The sequence below is a fragment of the Suncus etruscus genome, chromosome 12, assembly GCF_024139225.1.
Source record: "Suncus etruscus isolate mSunEtr1 chromosome 12, mSunEtr1.pri.cur, whole genome shotgun sequence".
In the NCBI taxonomy this organism is placed as follows: domain Eukaryota; kingdom Metazoa; phylum Chordata; class Mammalia; order Eulipotyphla; family Soricidae; genus Suncus; species Suncus etruscus.
The window spans coordinates 41941453-41963429 of record NC_064859.1 but is presented as its reverse complement, the minus strand read 5'-3'; the positions used below and the strand labels follow the sequence as shown (position 1 = coordinate 41963429).

Below are 21977 nucleotides of genomic sequence, written 5' to 3'. Positions count from 1 at the left end.
GACACTTGTCTTACACATAGTCAATCTCCTGCACACCACAGTGGTGCATCACATACAGTCCCTCAAGCCAGGCCTGATTATAGAGCATAAAACCAGGAGTAAGTCCTGAATACCAGCAACTGTGACCTAAACTACCTTTACCACCCCCCAAAAAGTTGTAAAAGTTACTGGTGATCAAAAATATCTAAGAGCTAGAGAGGTAGAACAGAAGTTAGGGCATGTGTCTTGCAAGTAGCCAACCTGAGGTTTGATCCCTGGCATGCCATATGGTCCCTTGAGTACCACCAGCAGTGTGATCCCTGAGTGAGTAAAAAGCTAGGAATAACCCCTGCACACAAAAAGGTAATTAAAAACTAATTAATTAAAAAATCTGTTTGGAAAGACCCCCAGAAATTTTTTATTGACAGGAATGACAAGGAATTGCTAATATGAATTTGAGTGACCAAGTTGAAACTCTGTTCATCTCTGTTCCAGGTACATGGCCATCATTCATCCCCTCCAGCCCCGGCTGTCAGCCACATCCACCAAGGTGGTTATCTGTGTCATCTGGGTCTTGGCTCTCCTGTTGGCCTTCCCACAGGGATACTACTCGACCACGGATACTCTGCCCGAGAGAGTGGTGTGCTTGATTCTGTGGCCAGAACATCCCAACAAGATTTATGAGAAAATGTGAGTAGAGATTGCCATTGTGCAATTTTCCCAATATTCTTGCTTCTTATTTCCTAGTTCTCCCATCTACTAAAATGTAAAGTTTAGAGCCATGCATACATAAACTTACAACAAGGATAAGTTTTAAGAAATGTTTGGTAAGGTGAAATCTTGTATAATGGCAGAGTGTATTTCTAAAAACCTTGATGGTAGTCTACTGGGTATAACATATTGATTATGACTGGTGCTGTAGATGCCATCTGTGAAACAAAATGTCATTAGGCTACACGAGGCTGTCTCTATAACTACTCTTCACAACCTCTACTATCAGTTTATGTGTTCATATTTCCAGTGTTTTGCAGATACTCTTCTGGACTTTAAATGATAGTGTTTTTCCAAAGCTAAGACCTGGATGCTAGTATAGACAGTGATTGCATTGCTTTGACTTGGAACATTTTCCTAAGTTACAGACACCACTCCAACCTCTCACACAGCACATCCATGATGGGAATGATCCTATTGGTCTCAGAATGGTGGGATTTGAGAGATGAGCCCCCCAGGTTCCCTCATCCCAGTTAATGGGTTGTCTCTCAGAAGTATTTTACACTCAGGGTAAAATACTATCAGGGTTTTCTCTTCAGGCTACACACCCAGTGGCAGCTGCCTCCTGAATGCTCTGCCATTACTCACCTTCCTTTTCCCATATACCACTACCACTCCTCACTCCAGCCTGGAGTTGCGCTTCCTAAAGCCTCTGTGTGCACTTGAATCTTTAGCTCATCTGCTTCTTGGAAATGAGCACATGAAAGTACCTTCTCTCTAGGACTTTGTGGTAGGAAAAAGATGGATGACAAGTTCATGTGAAATAAATGAGGTAAAACCAGTGAATTGAGTTATAATGTTTGTACTTGTCTTCCTGCTACCTGATTGGTCACATTGAGGGCCTTTCAATGCTATCCTGGCCATTTTCCCCTAGATTTCTTGTTCCAGAAGCAACTTTGAAATGGCTCATGCTTTATTTTGTTCTGCTCAAATGAGCCATGATGTGATATTTATATTACCATCCATTTTCTGGACTCAGAATACCTTGGTAATGAAAGTCCTTTTGAAAGTTATTGACAATTCTTCCAATCTTGAATGTTGTGGAAATTTAAAAGAATATGGGTATTAGGATCAGGAGATAGGGGAGGATTGTTTTGGTTTGGTTTGGTTTAGTTTGGTTTGATTTGGTTTTGGGGTCACACCCTGCGGCACGCAGGGGTTACTCCTTGGCTTTGCACTCAGAAATAACTCCTGGCAGGCTCAAGAGACCACATGGGATTCCATGTATCAAACCCAGGTCTGCCATATACAAGGTAAATGCCCTAGCTTCTGTGCTATTGCTCCAGCCCCAGGATATCTGGGTTTTAATTAACGATATTGCATTATTAAGCAAGAGTTACAGTCACACATTTAAAATGGAAGTAGATAATAATAAGGCACTGCTTTCCATAAACAATTGGTGTAAAAGTTGAACAAAACAATGTAGATTAAAATAGATGTAAATAAGCAAGAGAATTTATTCTGTTCACCTTGAGAGCCATAAAACGCCATCAAAGAAGTCAGATATTGTTGTTCAACCCAATTTATTAGACAACAGTATAATGATTACAGGCCTCTAAACTTATTAAATGGTAAAAAAGAGATACTCTACCTATCAGCCCTCAAGATTGAAAGATCTGAAAGCTTGTTGCACACAGTTATATGACTGCATCTGTTCTGTGCAACATGAAAATGTGACTTTCCAGAAAGCAATATATAACAGCTCTTCTTCTAGACACAGACAGTAGATTTAATCGATCAAATGGGAAAGGAGAGAGTAGAGGGAAGATTAAAGCTCAGCCTAGAAGGAGATATTGAAAGTTACTCTTTCAAATCCAACCACAAAAACCTCAACAAGGTCTCAGTAGGAGAAAGACCAGAACTTTATAAACCATGCAGGAATGTATTCAAGCCAGAAGATTCCCTGGAAACCAAAGATAAAAACGTCTTGGGAGCATGGTGGGGGCCTGTCTGAATTAAAACTTATTACATTAGGGGCCGGGAAGGTGGCGCTAGAGGTAAGGTGTCTGCCCGGTGTCCCATATGGTCCCCCCAAGCCAGGAGCGATTTCTGAGCGCATAGCCAAGAGTAACCCCTGAGAGTCACCAGGTGTGGCACAAAAAACAAAAAACAAAAAACAAAAAAACAAAACAAAAAAAAAAAAAAACTTATTACATTAACTATCACAAAAGCCATCATTAACTTCTTTTTTTTGGTTTTTGGGCCACACCTGGCGTTGCTCAGGGGTTACTCCTGGCTGTCTGCTCAGAAATAGCTCCTGGCAGGCACGGGGAACCATATGGGACCGGGATTTGAACCAACCACCTTTGGTCCTGGATCGGCTGCTTGCAAGGCAAACGCCGCTGTACTATCTCTCCGGGCCCACAATTAACTTCTTGAACTGTTGCTCAGTTCTGAATTCTTGATATCGTTTCAAAGTCTGGGTCACCTTTTTGCAACTTTTGTTTTAAATATTCACCATTCTCTTATTTTCCAACAGTTTTAATATTTAACTTGGAAATCAATGTTTACTTGCCCATAGATTACTGGGTACTACCTAAGAAACAATGACGTTGTATGCTGGACAATTTGTGATTGCATGCTTATTAATGACTAGATTGCTCCTTGGAGACCCAATACAATGCCTTGGAGAGCCCAAGCTCCTTGATTTGATCTCAGATGACTGTTATGGAATGCTCGTGAGGTTTACCAGCATTATTTATTTCATGACTTTAAATCTCCAAAAACGTGTCTGAGTCAGAACATCTTATTTTATTTATTCAAGGTATATAAAATATTTAAGGACATACATGAGCAACAGTAAGTTGAATGTGTTTTTATTTACCCATCCCTGACTATTATATATATATAGATATAGATATATAGATATAGATATAGATATATAAATTAAGTGCATAGAGAAAGCTTTGTTCAAGTAGATTCTTTTTGTTAGCACTTTTATATTATTATGTATTTTTTTTTTTTTTTTGGTTTTTGGGCCACACCCGTTTGACGCTCAGGGGTTACTCCTGGCTATGTGCTCAGAAATCACCCCTGGCTTGGGAGGATCATATGGGACACCGGGGGATCGAACCGCGGTCCATCCGCTTGCAAGGCAGACACCTAACCTGTAGCGCCACCTTCCCGGCCCCTATATTATTATATTTTAGGAAAATATAAATTTTACCAGTTCTAAACTGAGAACTTAATTATATTCTCTTCTGAATAGAACAACTGAGGATTATGTCCATTTGAGGCAGAATAGTAACTAAGCTCTGAGCATGGGTTCTGAATGAAGTCAGATGAATCAAGCAACTCTTGGCCGAATCATTCTCTAGATGAGTCATAATGTAAGATATTTAAGACTCTAAGTCCTATAATATATTCCACATTAAACTATTAAGATAAGTTGATAAGCTATGTATATGCTAGATATAGTAGTAGTCTGATAAATCTTAATTACTCTGATTAGTATTATTAATTGACCTGGGCATATGGGCATATGACTAGCAGCAATCTTAGGAGCATATGTTTAGGTCCAATTTGTCTGATGAATAATTTGTGCTAATTACATTAAAACGTTTCTGAAAAACCTTTAATTGCTGCATTGCTTTCTGGTTTCATGGTGTGTTTTAAACCTTGAACATTCATCCTTCAGAATATTTATTAATAAATAAATTAAAATATGCACCATTTAGGAAACATATCAATATAAAAGAATAGACCAGTAAAGTTTTAAGCATGAATATTATAAAAGGAAATTTTCAAACAGCAAGTGAATATATGAGGCGACACATCATTTAATTCATCACCAGCTAAATGTAAATTAAAATTAGAAGATCCTACCCCATTTCCATCAGACTAGCAAATGTTAATAAATCTGAAAAAGCCAAAAGCTTATACAATCTTTAGTGAACATATAGAACAATGAGACCATCTGTATACTACAAAAGCCACATTGTAAAATATTTTGTAGTACTTAGAAAATAAGCAAATTCTTAGATAGTCCAGAAATTTTAGGTAGTACAGATTATTATATTAATATAGTTAATGTTGATTAATTAATGCAATTGATATAGTGAGTTATATTAATACAGATAATATGTATTAATCTAGCTAACTACCTGACTTATTTCTTATTACCATACTTATTTCTGTATGCAGCCAGATGCATTAACCATAATGCTCGGTCTTAATGTCCAAAGTTAGAGATATTCCAATTGTCCATAACTGCTAGGATGAGTAAAAAAAATGGTAATACAAACATGAAATGGAATATTACATACCTAACAGAATGAATAGAATTTGGCTCAGTCAAGCAAAATAAAAGTATGCTTTTAGGAGTATGAAAGTAGATAAAAACATATAAAGCCAAGCAACATCAAGTCAAGTCAAATATATAAAGTCAATTCAAAGTCAAGTGACATCAAATACATAAAGTCCAGAGGAAGTGAATATCATAGTTATCTTTCATGGGAAGGGGACTATGTGATCATCAGAGAGTTATAGACTTTCAAAAGGATCCTTCTTAAAGAGACACTTAGTTACTTCTCAGCATTAGGACTGAAAACCAGTGAAGTGGGGAGAAGAAATTAGCCTTGATTCTGAGGGATGGCATGATTATATTTCTTGAGTGCAGTGATAGCAGCACAAAAGTTTGCTTGAATTACTCATAATACATAGTAATTTGATGTATGCATTTTTCCTGGAATGTTTCCATTTTTAAGGTTCTGATTCAATGCTATTCAAAGGTTTGCTTTTATAAACCCTCTAGAAACTGCTTTCATTGATATCACCCCCAAATTTCCTTCTTAAGAAATCATTTTCTGATCCGCGAAAGTACACCGGCCCAGTGGGGCTCAGCTGTGAAAGACTGTGAGTGTGACCTGTCTATGTCTGTCTACTGTCCTCTTGCGTGAAACTCTTGCGAGTGGGGCAAAAAGAGCCTCCAGAAACCTCGCTCGCCCAGACGCCATTTTCAGGGAGGGACTTCAGAGCATAAAAACCGGCTATCCTTTGCAAAAGCTGGCTCCCTGTGTGTGACACCAGGCGGGGAAAATCCGCGAAAGTACACCGGCCCAGTGGGGCTCAGCTGTGAAAGACTGTGAGTGTGACCTGTCTATGTCTGTCTACTGTCCTCTTGCGTGAAACTCTTGCGAGTGGGGCAGAAAGAGGCTCAGAGGAGCATGGCCGCTCCGCTTCGCTACGCGGCCGTGCACTCTTTCTAAGGAAAGAACTCCATTGCAACAAGAAGGAAAAATCACACTAAGAACGGCGCTATATCACAGAAGCAAACATTTCTCTCTGGACTGTCTTCTCTGTTGCATGCTCGGGCCTAAGATTTGACCCAGTGTGAGGCTTCATCCACGGAGGACTCCCCTCCCTTAGAGGCAAGTCAGCCCATCCAGAAAGGGAGGAGCCAGAGGAGTGTGCTGCCTACATCATATAGACAATGAATACCACCACAACACGTAGAAAAACCCACAATACAAGTGTGACAATGGGGAAACAACGCAGGCCAGCATCAGACATAGAGAATGAAGATGACAATTCTGAGGACCAGATAATGACTGAACAACTAATCAACCTCTCCGATAAGGACTTTAGACTAGCAATATGGAAGGTGCTCAACAGACTCCAAGAAACCATGGATCGAGTTGAACAGAACACTAATAAGAACCAAGAAAATATGAAGGCAGAAATGACAAAACTCCAAACTGAAATAACATGTCAACTAACAGGACTGAAAAAGTCAGTAAACGAAGTGAATGACAAAATGGATAAGCTCTGGGACAGGGTATCAGAAGCTGAGAATAGACTTGGTGCTGTGGAAGATGAGATACATAACAATTCCATACAGCAGGAGAGATTGGACAAAAAACTTAAAGCAAATGAGCAGACAATGGAAAAATTAGTCAAAGAATGGGAACAGACGAAAATAGAAGTCTATGATAAGATCAACAGAAACAACTTAAGAATCATTGGAGTCCCAGAGACCCAGGAAGAAAATTTCCAGGAAGAATCAATGGTCAAGAACATCATTAAAGAGAAACTTCCAGAGCTAAAGAATATATGTGATCAAATCCTGCATGCCCGAAGAGTACCAACCAAAAGAGACCCCAGAAAAACCACCCCAAGACACATCCTAGTCACAATGACAAATCCCACAGATAGAGACAGAATTCTGAAAACAGCAAGATCAAAAGGGGAAATCATGTTCAAGCAAGCTTCCCTGAGATTTACAGCAGACCTGTCACCAGAAACGCTCAATGCCAGAAAGCAGTGGTGGGATATTGTGACAAGACTGAATGAAATGAATGCTTCACCCAGAATACTATACCCAGCAAAACTCACTTTCCGGTTTGATGGAAGAATACATGGTTTCACAGACAAAAAACAGCTCAGAAACTTCACAGACACAAAACCAGTCTTAAGAGAAAAACTGAAAGACCTAATCTAAGACAAGACTACCCAAAAGACACACCAAATTTTGAAATAAAGATGGCGTTAAATCCCAGGACAATTCTTTCTCTCAACGTCAATGGACTAAATGCACCAGTTAAGAGACACAGAGTGGCTAAATGGATCAAAAAACTCAATCCAACCTTCTGCTGCCTACAAGAAACGCACCTGAATAGTCAGAACAAACATAGACTCAAAATAAAAGGCTGGAGAAAAGTTATCCAAGCAAACAACACCCATAAAAAAGCTGGAGTGGCCATACTAATATCAGATCATGCAAACTTTATACTCAGGAAGGTTGTAAGGGACAAAGACGGACATTTTATATTAATCAAGGGGTACGTAGAGCAGGAAGAATTCACTCTCCTACACATATATGCACCGAATGAGGGGCCAGCAAAATATTTAATACAACTGTTGACAAATCTGAAAAATAATATCAACAACAACACAATAATTGTGGGGGACCTAAACACGGCTTTGTCAACACTGGACAGGTCAACCAGACTGAAACCCAACAAGAATATACTAGACCTGAGGAGAGAAATGGAAGAAAGAGGCCTAGTGGATATATATAGGACACTCCATCCCCAGAAACCTGGATACACATTCTTCTCCAATGTACATGGGACATTCTCCAGGATAGACTACATGCTGGCACATAAAACATACCTCCATAAGATCAAGAGGATAGAAATTTTGCAGACTACCTTCGCTGACCACAAGGCTCTGAAATTATTTGTGAACTCCAAAGGGACTCAGAAGAAACACTTTAACACCTGGAAGTTAAACAGCCTCATGCTCAATAACCAGTGGGTCCGAGATGAAATCAAGGAGGAAATAAAAAGGTTCCTGGAAACAAATGACAATAAAGACACAAACTCTCAGAACTTATGGGACACAGCAAAAGCAGTACTGAGAGGAAAATTTATAGCTTTGCAAGCACACATCAGGAAGGAAGAAGGAGCTTACCTGAGTAGCTTAATGACACAGCTAATAGAACTAGAAAATGCTCAACAAAAGGACCCAAGAATAGGAAGACAGAAGGAAATAACAAAGTTGAGAGCAGAAATCAATGAAGTGGAAACTCAAAAAACAATTCGAAAGATCAACGAAAGCAGAAGTTGGTTCTTTGAAAAAATAAACAAGATTGATAGACCACTGGCAAACCTAACAAAGAAAGAGAGAGAGAGAAACTTGATAACTCGTATCAGGAATGAAAAAGGAGAGATCACTACTGATATGACAGAGATTCAAAGGGTAATCAGAAACTACTTTGAAAAACTCTACGCCACTAAAAATGAGAACCTGGAAGAAATGGATAAATTCTTGGACTCTTATAATCTTCCACGGTTGAAGGAAGAGGATGTAGCATATCTAAACACCCCCATCACCATTGATGAAATTAAAACAGTAATCAAATGTCTGCCGAAAAACAAAAGCCCAGGTCCAGATGGATTCACTAATGAATTCTATCAAACTTTCCAAGAGGAACTACTGCCAATCTTGGCAAGACTCTTTCATGAAATTGAACAAACAGAAACACTTCCAAATAGCTTTTATGAAGCCAACATCACCTTGATACCTAAACCAGACAGAGACGCTACCAAAAAAGAAAATTACAGACCAATATCACTGATGAATGCAGATGCAAAGATCCTCAACAAAATCCTGGCAAATAGGATTCAATGCCTCGTTAAGAAGATCATCCACTACGATCAAGTAGGTTTCATCCCAGGAATGCAAGGCTGGTTTAACATCCGTAAATCTATCAACATAATACACAACATCAATAACAAGAAAAATAAAAACCACATGATCATATCAATAGATGCAGAGAAAGCATTTGATAAGGTCCAACACCCATTCTTGATCAAAACTCTCAGCAAGATGGGAATGGAGGGAACCTTTCTCAATATAGTGAAGGCCATCTACCACAAGCCAGTGGCAAATATTATCCTCAATGGAGAAAAACTGAAAGCCTTCCCTCTAAATTCTGGCACAAGACAAGGCTGTCCTCTCTCACCACTCCTATTCAACATAGCACTGGAAGTACTTGCTATAGCGATTAGGCAAGAAAAGGATATCAAGGGAATCCAGATAGGAAAGGAAGAAGTCAAGCTCTCACTGTTTGCAGATGACATGATACTCTACTTAGAAAACCCTAAAGACTCTATCAAAAAGCTTCTAGAAACAATAGAATCATATAGCAAGGTGGCAGGCTACAAAATTAACACACAAAAATCAATGACCTTTCTATATACCAATAGTAATAAGGATGAAATGGACATTAAGAAAACAACCCCATTCACAATAGTACCACACAAACTCAAATATCTTGGAATCAACTTGACTAAATATGTGAAGGACCTATACAAAGAAAACTATAAAACTCTGCTCCAAGAAATAAGAGAGGACACACGGAAATGGAAACACATACCCTGCTCATGGATTGGCAGGATTAACATCATCAAAATGTCAATACTCCCCAAGGCATTATACAGATTTAATGCCATCCCTCTAAAGATACCCATGACATTCTTCAAAGAAGTGGATCAGACACTCTTGAAATTCATTTGGAACAATAAACACCCTCGAATAGCTAAAGCAATCATTGGGAAAAAGAATATGGGAGGAATTACTTTTCCCAACTTTAAACTGTACTACAAAGCAACAGTTATCAAAACAGCATGGTATTGGAATAATGATAGGTCCTCAGATCAGTGGAATAGGCTTGAATACTCAGAAAATGTTCCCCAGAGATACAACCATCTAATTTTTGATAAAGGAGCAGGAAATCCTAAATGGAGCAGGGAAAGCCTCTTCAACAAGTGGTGTTGGCACAATTGGATAGCCACTTGCAAAAAATTAAACTTAGACCCCCAGCTAACATCATGTACAAAGGTAAAATCCAAATGGATTAAAGACCTTGATATCAGCCCCAAAACCATAAGATATATAGAACAGCACATAGGCAAAACACTACAGGACATTACAGGCATCTTCAAGGAGGAAACTGCACTCTCCAAGCAAGTGAAAGCAGAGATTAACAGATGGGAATATATTAAGCTGAGAAGCTTCTGCACCTCAAAGGAAATAGTGCCCAGGATACAAGAGCCACCCACTGAGTGGGAGAAACTATTCACCCAATACCCATCAGATAAGGGGCTAATCTCCAAAATATACAAGGCACTGACAGAACTTTACAAGAAAAAAACATCTAACCCCATCAAAAAATGGGGAGAAGAAATGAACAGACACTTTGACAAAGAAGAAATACGCATGGCCAAAAGACACATGAAAAAATGTTCCACATCACTAATCATCAGGGAGATGCAAATCAAAACAACGATGAGATACCACCTCACACCCCAGAGAATGGCACACATCACAAAGAATGAGAATAAACAGTGTTGGCGGGGATGTGGAGAGAAAGGAACTCTTATCCACTGCTGGTGGGAATGCTGTCTAGTTCAACCTTTATGGAAAGCGATATGGAGATTCCTCCAAAAACTGGAAATCGAGCTCCCATACGATCCAGCTATACCACTCCTAGGAATATACCCTAGGAACACAAAAATGCAATACAAAAACCCCTTCCTTACACCTATATTCATTGCAGCTCTATTTACCATAGCAAGACTCTGGAAACAACCAAGATGCCCTTCAACAGACGAATGGCTAAAGAAACTGTGGTACATATACACAATGGAATATTATGCAGCTGTCAGGAGAGATGAAGTCATGAAATTTTCCTATACATGGATGTACATGGAATCTATTATGCTGAGTGAAATAAGTCAGAGAGAGAGAGAAAAACGCAGAATGGTCTCACTCATCTATGGGTTTTAAGAAAAATGAAAGACACCCTGGTAATAAAAATTTTCAGACACAAAAGAGAAAAGAGCTGGAAGTTCCAGCTCACCTCAGGAAGCTCACCACAAAGAGTGATGAGTTTAGTTAGAGAAATAACTACATTTTGAACTGTCCTAATATTGAGAATGTATGAGGGAAATGTAGAGCCTGTTTAGGGTACAGGCGGGGGTTGGGTGGGGAGGAGGGAGATTTGGGACTTGGGTGATGGGAATGTTGCACTGGTGATGGGTGGTGTACCTTTTATGACTGAAACCCAAACACAATCATGTATGTAATCAAGGTGTTTAAATAAAAAAAAATTATGCAAAAAAAAAAAAAAAAAAAAAAGAAATCATTTTCTGACGTGTGGCATTTGTCTGGGTTGACATTGTTCACAGGCCATCCTCTGGAAAGCTGAGGTCTGGAAGTACTCCCATCCCCATTTTCATGCTTCCTTCACCTCTTACATTTTGCCAGCTGACTCCTATGCTTCAATTCACTTGACTTACAGGATTAAAGAAGTCTAGGACAAAACCTGGAGGAATGTATAAATGTTATCCAGACAGCAAGCCCCATCCTGCCTCCATAACTCTCACCCCTGTGTGGAAGACAGTGCGTGTTCTTAGATAGAGTGAAATTTGTGTCATATCTTTAAGTATCCACATTCTGATCATTTAAGAAAGGGTCTAACTTTGATGATAAATCTTTCTAGTGTTATCAAAGACTCACAGGCTTTGATATCTCCAGGAAAATGTTTTTCTTAGTTTCTTTTAAAGTAACATACAAAAATACATACAAATAGGGACTGTTTTCCTCTTTGGACACAAAATGTAGCTTACTATATTTTGCACACTGTGTACTCTATCGAGGATTTCTTTTCTAATACAATATCTAGGGTATCTGTTCATACTAATGCATAGTGAGCTTCTTTTATTTCTTGGTTACAGCATATTTTGTATTATGTACAATATTTTATTTAACAAGTCAATATTGGTCAATTTGATGTTGTCTTCTCCTGCTACAGAGTATTGCTATCAATAATCTCTGCATGTGTCATGGAAGATTATCTCTACAATTAAAATCTTAAAAGGGAAATTTTTGTGTACAAGTCATATGCTATTTTAATTTTGATACTTGCCTTTCATAGAGGACTATACCAATTTACAATCCCAACAGTAATGAATGAAAGGCATTGTTCTCTGTAGCCTTGACACACCAAAAGAGGACATTTTCAGGTATTGAGATTTTTGTCCATTTGATGAATAAATGTGATATTTCTTCATAGTTAAAACTTTCATTTCTCTTATTGGGTTTTAACTTAATGTATTTTCATAATTTAAGAGCCATTGCTACAAATACATATACAATCTGTTTATTTCACTTAGCACATCATATATTGGCTTTTATGTCGTTAAACATATTTCTGCCGGACCAGAGACAAAGCTCAAGAATTGAGGTGCTTGCCTAGAATCGCTGATTCTAGAATCTAGTGATTTGAATCACTGGAACCTCACATAAGGTCCTCTGAGTACCACCAGGCCCACTCCTAAGTGCAGTCATATTGGAGCCCACTAAGTCTGCTGAGTGTGACCCACAAACCTCAAAGTTAAAAATAAGCAACATCAAAAACATAATTTATAATTATAATTATAATTGAGTCCTGTTGTCAGTCACAATCTATCAATCACAAGCATGTCAATGGCTGCTCTAAGGTAACCAAGACTAACCCAGAAAGTGTGTATAAATTAGAGGTTTCCTGGGAAATTAAATCTTTCTTGTGGAAGAAGAAGCACAGTGGAAAGAAGAGGAAAACATAAAGTAGCAGCTTTGGCCTTTACACAATGTATCATGTCCCCTACTTCAACTGGAGCGCCTTGTGGTCAAACCAGATGCGCATACTCAGTGGCTCATGTTAGTAAGAGTCGAACCCACACTTGAGATATTGTAGAGGCAGTGGCCACAGAAGGTTCAGGGGCAATATTCCTGAGGACAAGGAAGATTAACGTGTTTACATTTTGTTACCCGAGGCCCACTATCAAATCCAAGAAAAAGTCTATTAGGAAGATGAAAAATGAGAAATGGTTGTAAATGAATGAGATTTAGACAGCCTGGGGGAATTTTAGCACCTCTGACTCATTTATTAATATTGGTAAGACGTCATTTTCTGTTCATTAAACTTCTGTATACAAACTTGGTGGTAGCCTTTCAACATGACGCAAGATGTCCCTATTCTGAATTCTAAATATTAGCATACGTAGTGAAAAAGAAACTAATGTCAGGAAAGATCATCATTCATGAAATCTTGAGATTTTGTAGATGTAATTGTCAGTGAGTATGAATATTTTAGATATAGCATTCACTTTAAGTACTAACTATAACGAAGACTATAAAAATAGGCTATTATCATTACTTGAACATTTCATCTTTTGTATATTGGAACTCATAATTAGAAATTAACTGAGATGTTATAATTATTTATATCCTTTACTTGTAGTCATAGTAAAAACTTAAAAATTTTTATTGACAGGTGAAAGAGAAAAGGGGAATGTTAGAAAAGGTACCTGCTGTTTTACTTCTCAAATTTTCCACAAGTGGAAAAAGGAAAGTAAGTGTGACTGACTCCTTTGCCAAGTTGTTCCGAGCCTTGGCCAAAGAAATGTCAGCATATTTGTTTCCAGGATTAATTGTTTATGCTAGTTTGTGAATAATCTCTTTCCCTGACACACACTACCGCTAGAGATATTGCCCAGGACTCCCTGTATTGTCATCACTGTTGATGAAAAGCAGTTAAACTCGAAGTGAAAAGTGCATTGACACGTCAGGGTAATATGGTAGCATAAATACCAACTCTTAGCCCTGACTCCCAGAAAGGAGAAAGAGAGGGAGCAGGAAAGAAACCCAGAGAGATGGAGGGGAGAGAATGGGAAAGAAAGTGGAAAGAGTTTGATGCAGAAATTTAGAATGGCTGCCATAGAAATGCCAGAAATTTTACTACATTTTCTGAGATTTTGCAGATAAAGCCCAGGAGAAAACAGCCAGCCAGAACTGTTATGGATATTATATACTAGCAACTCCTAATTGGGAGTTTGAGAAATATGGGCCCACCCAATGTTGGATTCCTTTAAGCTGCCAGGATCAACTTCCAGAAGCAGAAATTTTAAACAGTCCAGAGATTGTAACTTATATTCTCTGATAAGAAAGATGACTTTAGTAAAAATTATTTTTCAAGTTGATATAAATGAGAGAGAAAGAAATAGAAATCTGACTCAATAATTGAATTTATTTAAAAATGATTGTACAGAAAATTTCCTTGAGATGTGTAAATTATTTCAAAGTTCAGAACCACATGGAGAACATGCTGCTATCTTGCTTGTATTTGGCATGACTTAACTGAAAAGAGCAGCAAAGAGCTCCAGAAACAGAAGTTATGGGTCATTCATTCACAACTTTAGGTTTTAAGTTGGAGAACCATTCTGTGCAGGGATCAAAGCTAGGACCTCCTATATGTAAAGCTCAGTCCATTGAACTATATCTCTGCCCCACGGCTGTACTTTTTTTCCTCTTACTACTTGAAATCAATATAAAATTAAAGTAAACTAAATCAGTTATAGATGTTTTTGAAATATAACACTCAAGGCAAACATATGGATATATGGATATAATATGGATATAAATACATGTATAGATTTGGGGCCTAATACATATATACTTTTAAAATGCCAAATATCAGGACCCTCCATGAGAGAGTTCTGCAACTGACAAACTAAAGAAAAATTTTAATTTATGAGACAAGCTATTAATATAATTAACAAAGAAAAGTTTACTAATCAATAAGAATAATGAAAGGCTTAAACACTAATTCATAAAAGAATATGAAAAATTATTCCAATAATGAACACTTTTTAAATTTTTTCTTTTAACTAGCCCATATTATTTTTATATTACCTTTATTTAAGCACCATGATTACAAACATGTTTGTAGTTGGGTTTCAGTCATAAAAAAGGACATCCCTTTACCAGCGCAACCTTCCTACCACGAATGCCCCCCATCTCACTCCTCCCCCACACTCCTCTCCCCTGCCTGTATTTGAGGCAGGCATTCTATTTCTCTCACTCACTACCACTGTGATGATAGTTGTCAGTGTAGTTATTTCTCTAACTGAACTCACCATTCTTTGTGGCAAGCTTCATATCATGCGCTGGTCCTTCCAGCCGTCATCTCTATTGTCTCTGGGTATTATTACAATAATATCTTTTATTTTTCTTAAATTCCACAGATGAGTGAGATTATTCTGTGTCCATCTCTCTCCCTCTGACTTATTTCACTCAACATAATAATTTCCATAACCATTTATGTATAGAAAATTTTCATGACTTTATCTCTTCTGATGGCTGCATAGTATTTCATTGTGTATATGTACCACAGTTTCTTTAGCCACTCATCTGTTGTTGGGCATCTTGATTGTTTCGAGTATGGCAATTGTAAATAGTGCTGCAATGAAATAGGTGTGCAGAAGGCATTTTTGTTTGTTTGTTTTTTTGTATTTATAGGGTATATCCTTAGAAGTGGTATAGCTGGATCATATGGAAGTTCAATTTCCAGTTTTTTGAGGAGTCTCCATATTGTTTTTCCTAAATGCTGGACTAGACAGTATTCCTACCAGCAGTAAATTAGAGTTTCTTTCTCCCCACATTCCTGCCAGTACTGATTGTTCTTGTTTTTTGTGATGTGTGAACTGGCCCATATTAAATGTAATGAATATGTTAAGCATGGACCAGTTTATGGGAAAGATAGGTGCAGTTTTTAAGAGAGTCTAATCATATCTACCAAGTTTTTAAGTGAACACTTAACTTATATCATAATTATACTCTTAAAAAATCATAAGGGCAAGAATGTATCAGTTATTGCTAACAGCTTGATTTATAGGGCTGTCAAATTAAGCCAATTTCCCAATTGTAAGAGGACTGATTATATCAATGACAACTATCCACCCAAAGGGGAACTATGCAATTATTTAAACTAACATTGGAGTCAAGTTATTAATATTAAAATACAGTTATTCTACTCTGATCAGTAAATAAAATAAGATTCAAAGTAATAGGTATAGTATATGCCATTTGTCATAAAATATATACAAATTTTAATAGTCTAAAAGGGAGAAATCTGGAAGATATGCAGCAAAATAGTGATCAATGCTTTTACTATGTCGGCAATGATACTGCAGGTCAAAAGTTTAAAAATATTTTTTAGCTAATCTACAATGCAAGTTTCTTCAAGCTGAATATAAATTATTACCAGCACTGAATTTTTAAAATTAGCATAGCAAATGTTTAAGGCATTCAATTCTGGAAGAAAAATATTGTCACTTAAAAAATCACTGAGGGCTGAAAATGTAAATAAATTAATGTTTTAGCAACTAAAATATAATTTGACTAATTTTAAAATTATTAAACCACAATCATTTTCTCTCTTCATTCTTTACACATCTTAATGACCTCAGAACATTTTCTGAATGTTTTATGAATTAATTTGATGATATCGAACTTTTTTATTGCATATGCCTATTATTTATGTTACCATGCATTAAACATTTCTCTTACTATTTATATTTTTAAGTATACCAGAATATATGCATTTTTGGAGGTTTGCATCCTTGTTTTTCTACCATTCCTAAGGCCTTCTAGCCAACAGCAATTCTCTTGTCTACATATTGTTACATGTTTAATGATTTTTCTTTTAAAGAAAGATTTTTAAATTCTTCAATTCTACTCTCCTTTTCAGACCTGATTCAGTGAATAAATTATTTTCCTTATGTCCTGCTCTCCCTAGCCCTTACTATTTTACTAATCTTGGTCATTCTTTCATCTTTCTTCTGGTTCATGAGTATATTCACAAGAATTTCTGATAAAATTGTAAGATCAAAGATTACCTGTTCTTCACTTCTTCCCTGCATTTTTAATTCTATCATTATGTTTTATTTTAAAATCAGCAGTCTCTGCCCTTTTTATCCATGCAAGGACTTTCAAATCTTGTTTTAAAAACAAATAAGAGATTGCCATGAATTCTCCACTTGTTTCTTGAAACAGGATCTTTCACAAAGAGACATTTCCTTCTTCCCATTAATTCCAGTTGTCAAAAATCCAATCATTTTCTCATATGAAAGGGAGAGAAAGATGGGTTTGGGGTGTTTTTTCTGCTTCCCAGTTGCCTCCTGGTTGGAGGGAGGTGAACAGCCCAGAATTAAAACTTTCCCTTTTCTTGTTCTTAGTTTTCTTGTTCTTAATTTTATTTTGTCTCCGTGATTTACAATACTGTCAATGATAGGGTTTCATGCATATAATATTCAAAAGCCACAAGTCTCTCACCAGAGTATTGATTTCCCTCCACTACTGTCTCAATATCTCCCCCGCACCCTACCTCAAATGTACCTCAACACCCCCACCCCTAATGTCTCACTGCCATGGTAAGCCCTATTCTGTAGACCTGTTTTGTTTTGTTTTGTTTTGAGACCTGAAACATTGAACTTATTTTCTTTATTACAAATATGTTTGTAGTTGGGTTTCAATCATAAAAAAGAACACCCCCAGTTTTTATATTGTGTTCTTTTGGCCACATGTTATGACTTTACTGCATTATATTCCATTATATCTTCTGAGGAAGAACATTCTGTACTTGTCTCTATTCTGGCTGATTGAAGCATGATACCCTCTAGTTTCATCCATACAGTGTTAATTTGTATGATTTCTTTCCTTTTTACAGCCAAGTAGCATCCCATTGTGTATATACACCAGCTTCTTGATTCAATCATCTCCTCTTGGACACTTGGGTTGTTTTCAGATTTAAGCTATTCTAAATAGTACTGCAATGAACACAAGAGCACAGATATCTTTTCAGCGTCAATCTTTTGGGCCTTTGGGCTGTATACCCAGAAGTGGAATTACTGAATTATATGGAAGCTCAATTCTTAGTTTTATGAGGCATGTCCATGTTGTTTTCCCAAAAGATTGAAAGAATTGACATGCCCAAAAGCAGTGGATAAGTATTCCCTTTTCCCTATGTCCATGCCAACACTAAATGGTTTATATTTTTGTTTTGGTGCCACACCCAGAAGTGGGTTACTTCTGGCTCTGTGCTTAGAAATTATTCCTGGCAGCCTCGGGACCATATGGGATGCCAGGGATCAAACCCTGGTAGTCTGCATGCAAGGCAAACGCCCTACCCACTGTGCTATCACTTCACCCCCCTAGATGTTTTTATTCTTGATGTGTACCAGACTCACTAGTATGAGGTGATACCTTATTGTTGTTTCTATTTGTTTTTGCCTCATAATCAGTGTTGCAGAACATTCTTTTATATGCCCATTAACCATCTGTATGTCATCCTTGAGGAAGTGTCTTCTCCCCATTATTTTTATAAATTTTTTATTTAAGCACCATGATTACGAGTGTGATTGTAGTTGGGTTTGGTCATAAACAAAACACCCCCCTTCACCAGTGCAACATTCCCACCACCAATGCCCCCTCCTCACTTCCCCATTCATGCCTGAATTTTTTTACAGTTGCTTTATTAGATGTGATCATGCATATCACATATTTTATACATACAGATATGTATGAATTTATACAAGTGTGAGAATAATAGAGCACGAACATGAGATCATCTGGGATCAATAGGCATTGACATATATAGGTCATCTGCTCTACAAATTGAACTATATCCCTAGCCTCCTCCTCTTTTCTTGGCTTCTTTTTCTTCACTTCTTTTTCTTCTTCTTCTCTTCTTCTTCCTCTACTTTTTCTACTTTCTCTTTTTCTTCTTACTCTTCTTTGCCTTCTTCTTACTACTCTTTCTCTTCTTTTTCTTCTTTCTCTTCTTTGCCTTATTCTTAATCTTCTTTGCCTTATTCTTCTTACTCTTCTTCTTCCACTTCTTTTTCTTCTTTCTCCTCTTCCTCTTCTCACTCTCCCTCCAACTCCTCGTATTATTATTCTCTCCCTGGGTCTCTGAGACTTCAATAATTTTTATGTTGTTTCTGTTGATTTTATTGAAGAACTCTATTTTCATCTGTTTACATTCTTTGAATAGTTTATCCATTGTCTGATCATTTTCTTTAAGGTTCTATTCCAATCTCTTTTGCTGTATGGAGTTGTTCTGCATCTCATCCTCTGGTTCATTGGCCCTGTTTGCAGCCACCATTACTCCAGTGGAGAGGCTTTCCATTGAGGTTTTCAATTTATCCACCAAGTTTTTTCAGACCTGTTATTTCAGTATGAGGTTTTCTAATTTAGAACTTCATATCCTCTTGATTCTTATTTGTGTTTCATTCAATGCTATCTATGCTTTCTTTGAGCTCCATGAACATCCTCCATATTTCTTCTCTAAACACCTTATATGAGAGGATGCCTAGCTGTTTGGTACTTTTGGGGTCATCAGAGCTGCCATCTTCATTCTCTATACAAGGGGCTGTACTGCATCGTTTCCCCATTGTGACTTTTTTAGTGTGGTTTTTACTATGTGCTTTTTTATGTGTTTTTATGTGCTTTTTTATGTGTTTTTACTATGGAGTCTTCTCCCCATTTTTGATGAGGTTGATTTGTGTGTGGTTAACTTTTAAGTGCTTGGGGCCGGCAAGGTGGTGCTAGAGGTAAGGTGTCTGCCTTACAAGTGCTAGCCAAGGAAGGACCGCAGTTCGATCCCCCAGTGTCCCAAATGGTCCCCGCAAGCCAGGGGCAATTTCTGAGCGCTTAGCCAGGAGTAACCCCTGAGCATCAAATGGGTGTGGCCCAAAAAACAAAAACAAAAAAAAAACTTACAAGTGCTTAATGTATATTGAATATTAACCGTATTCCAGATGGGATGAGCAAATATTTTCTCCTAATCTGTGGTGTATATTTCTTATCATTATCATCAATTCATTAGTGTTGCACATACTTCTTAATTTGATGCAGTCTAATTTGCTTAGCTTTGCTATGCTAATGGCAGTAGATCATGGAAGTTGACACTAGAATCAGTGTCATAGACATTCTGTTTCCTTTCATAAGATTCAACCCAATTTCTGTTATCTGGAAACAACCCAAAATCATAAGAATTCAAGTCCTCAACTAAGCCAGTAGAAAGTTACATGTTGGCCCCTTACCTGGAACACACACTCACACTGCCAGGCTGGAAGCAGAGTCCAGGGCCAGCTTCCTGTTTTCCTCATACCCTTCTCATCTCTACCTCATAGTCCCTACACAAGGTATCTTGAAAGACAACTTTTTTGCCCATGTGTACTGCTCCTCTACCAGCTGGCTAAACTGACCCTTATTCAGATATGGTACCTAAGGAGCCTAAAGAAATGGCTCGAGTCAGTGAGAACAATTTCATTCCCTTCTGGAGCTGAAATTGATTTCGCATTTCTTTGACAACTTCAGCGGCTTCCAGAGGGGGAGGAATAAATGATATTGGGTTTAACTTGGATTATTACATCAGATTTTGAAATGATTCCTTCTATATTTTCCATCTAGTAGCAGAGCCAAATAACTTGTTTTTATGAGCATATCTTTCATTTAGTCACTTTATTGATTTTACTAAAGTTTAATCAGTTTTTTCTAGGCATGCAATCATATAGTCTATAAATAATAATTTTGTCATCTTCTATTGAGTGGTTAGACTAATTTTTATTATTATTTTATTGAGGAAAATTAGCTTATAAGAGTATAAGTAATGTTTATGTTTTAGAGGTACAATATTACCACACCACACTCACAACCAGCCTATAACCATTAGATTCTTTCCTTTTGTCCCCTTACCTACAATTTAGGTAATCTTAGTTCTGTTATTAGAGCCTGAGAATTTGTTTTCATCAGTCATTGTCAATTCCTTTGCTTTGCTTTTTTATTTATTCTATGAGTAATATCAAATGACATTTGTTTTTTTCCTTAGACTTATGTCACAGCATGAGCAATCCTCTCAGTTCTATCCAAGTCAGCAAAATGTAAACACTATTACTGATCACTGAATGTATTCCATTGTATACTACTTATTATTATTTTATGTTGTATTCTAATGAACATAACTTTCACAAAATTAAATAAGATTGCACCACCTTTGTTATTTTTCTGGAAATGCCAGTTAAACCTGTTAAACCTAAGGTTCAGGCTTCAGGGGCTCCAAAACACTATTGTGAAAATATTTTTGTGCTCTTATGTTCATTGCAACACAAAAAAAAAACCAATATCTAGAAGTAACCCAAGTGCCAAGAACATATGACTGGATAAAGAAATTATGGTCTACAGAGGGATACTACTCAACATAGTGGGATACTACTCAACTATAAATAAAAAATGCAACTGTGTGTTTTACCACTGCATATATGAAACTAGAGAATATCATGCTAAGTGAAGTAGGTCAGAGGAGAGGAACAGGAGCCCAGAGCAATAGCACAGCGGCAGGGCATTTGCCTTGCACGTAGCCAACCCAGAACAGACCTGGGTTCGGTCCCCTGCATCCCATGCTTTTCCCAAGCCTGCTAGGAGCAATTTCTGAGCACATAGCCAGGAGTAACTCCTGAGTAATACCAAGTGTGCTTCCTTCCCCCCCAAAAAAAGGAGAGGAACAAATACAGAATTATTTCCCTTATATGTCTCCTATAAAGAACCATAGTACAGAGCAACAAACACCAAAGACAACATATCTGTAAAGATGGTCTACAGAACGTGGCTTATCTGGTTGGAAGTATGGGAGATTTGTTGGTGGATGGTATGTTGGAACAACATATGCATGAACTTATCACTAATGTTATTATAAATCATGGTACTTCAATAAAATGGGTAAAAATAAAACTGGGTCAGAGGTTTATTATTCTTACTATTATTATTATTAAGGTTATTGGTTTTACAATTATGTTCATCTTCAGGAACTTGGTTGAGGAGATGAATTCACATTGTAT

General features: G+C 37.4%; 1 protein-coding gene across 1 annotated transcript in view; it reads left to right on the top strand.

Annotated features, from left to right (window-relative positions):
• TACR1 (tachykinin receptor 1) overlaps nt 1-21977 on the top strand; it is a 176359-nt gene that overhangs the window by 80722 nt on the left and 73660 nt on the right. Inside the window, exon 2 of the mRNA XM_049784845.1 lies at nt 475-669. Within this exon, the coding sequence (XP_049640802.1) occupies nt 475-669 (195 nt within the window). The remainder of the gene's footprint in view (nt 1-474; nt 670-21977) is intronic.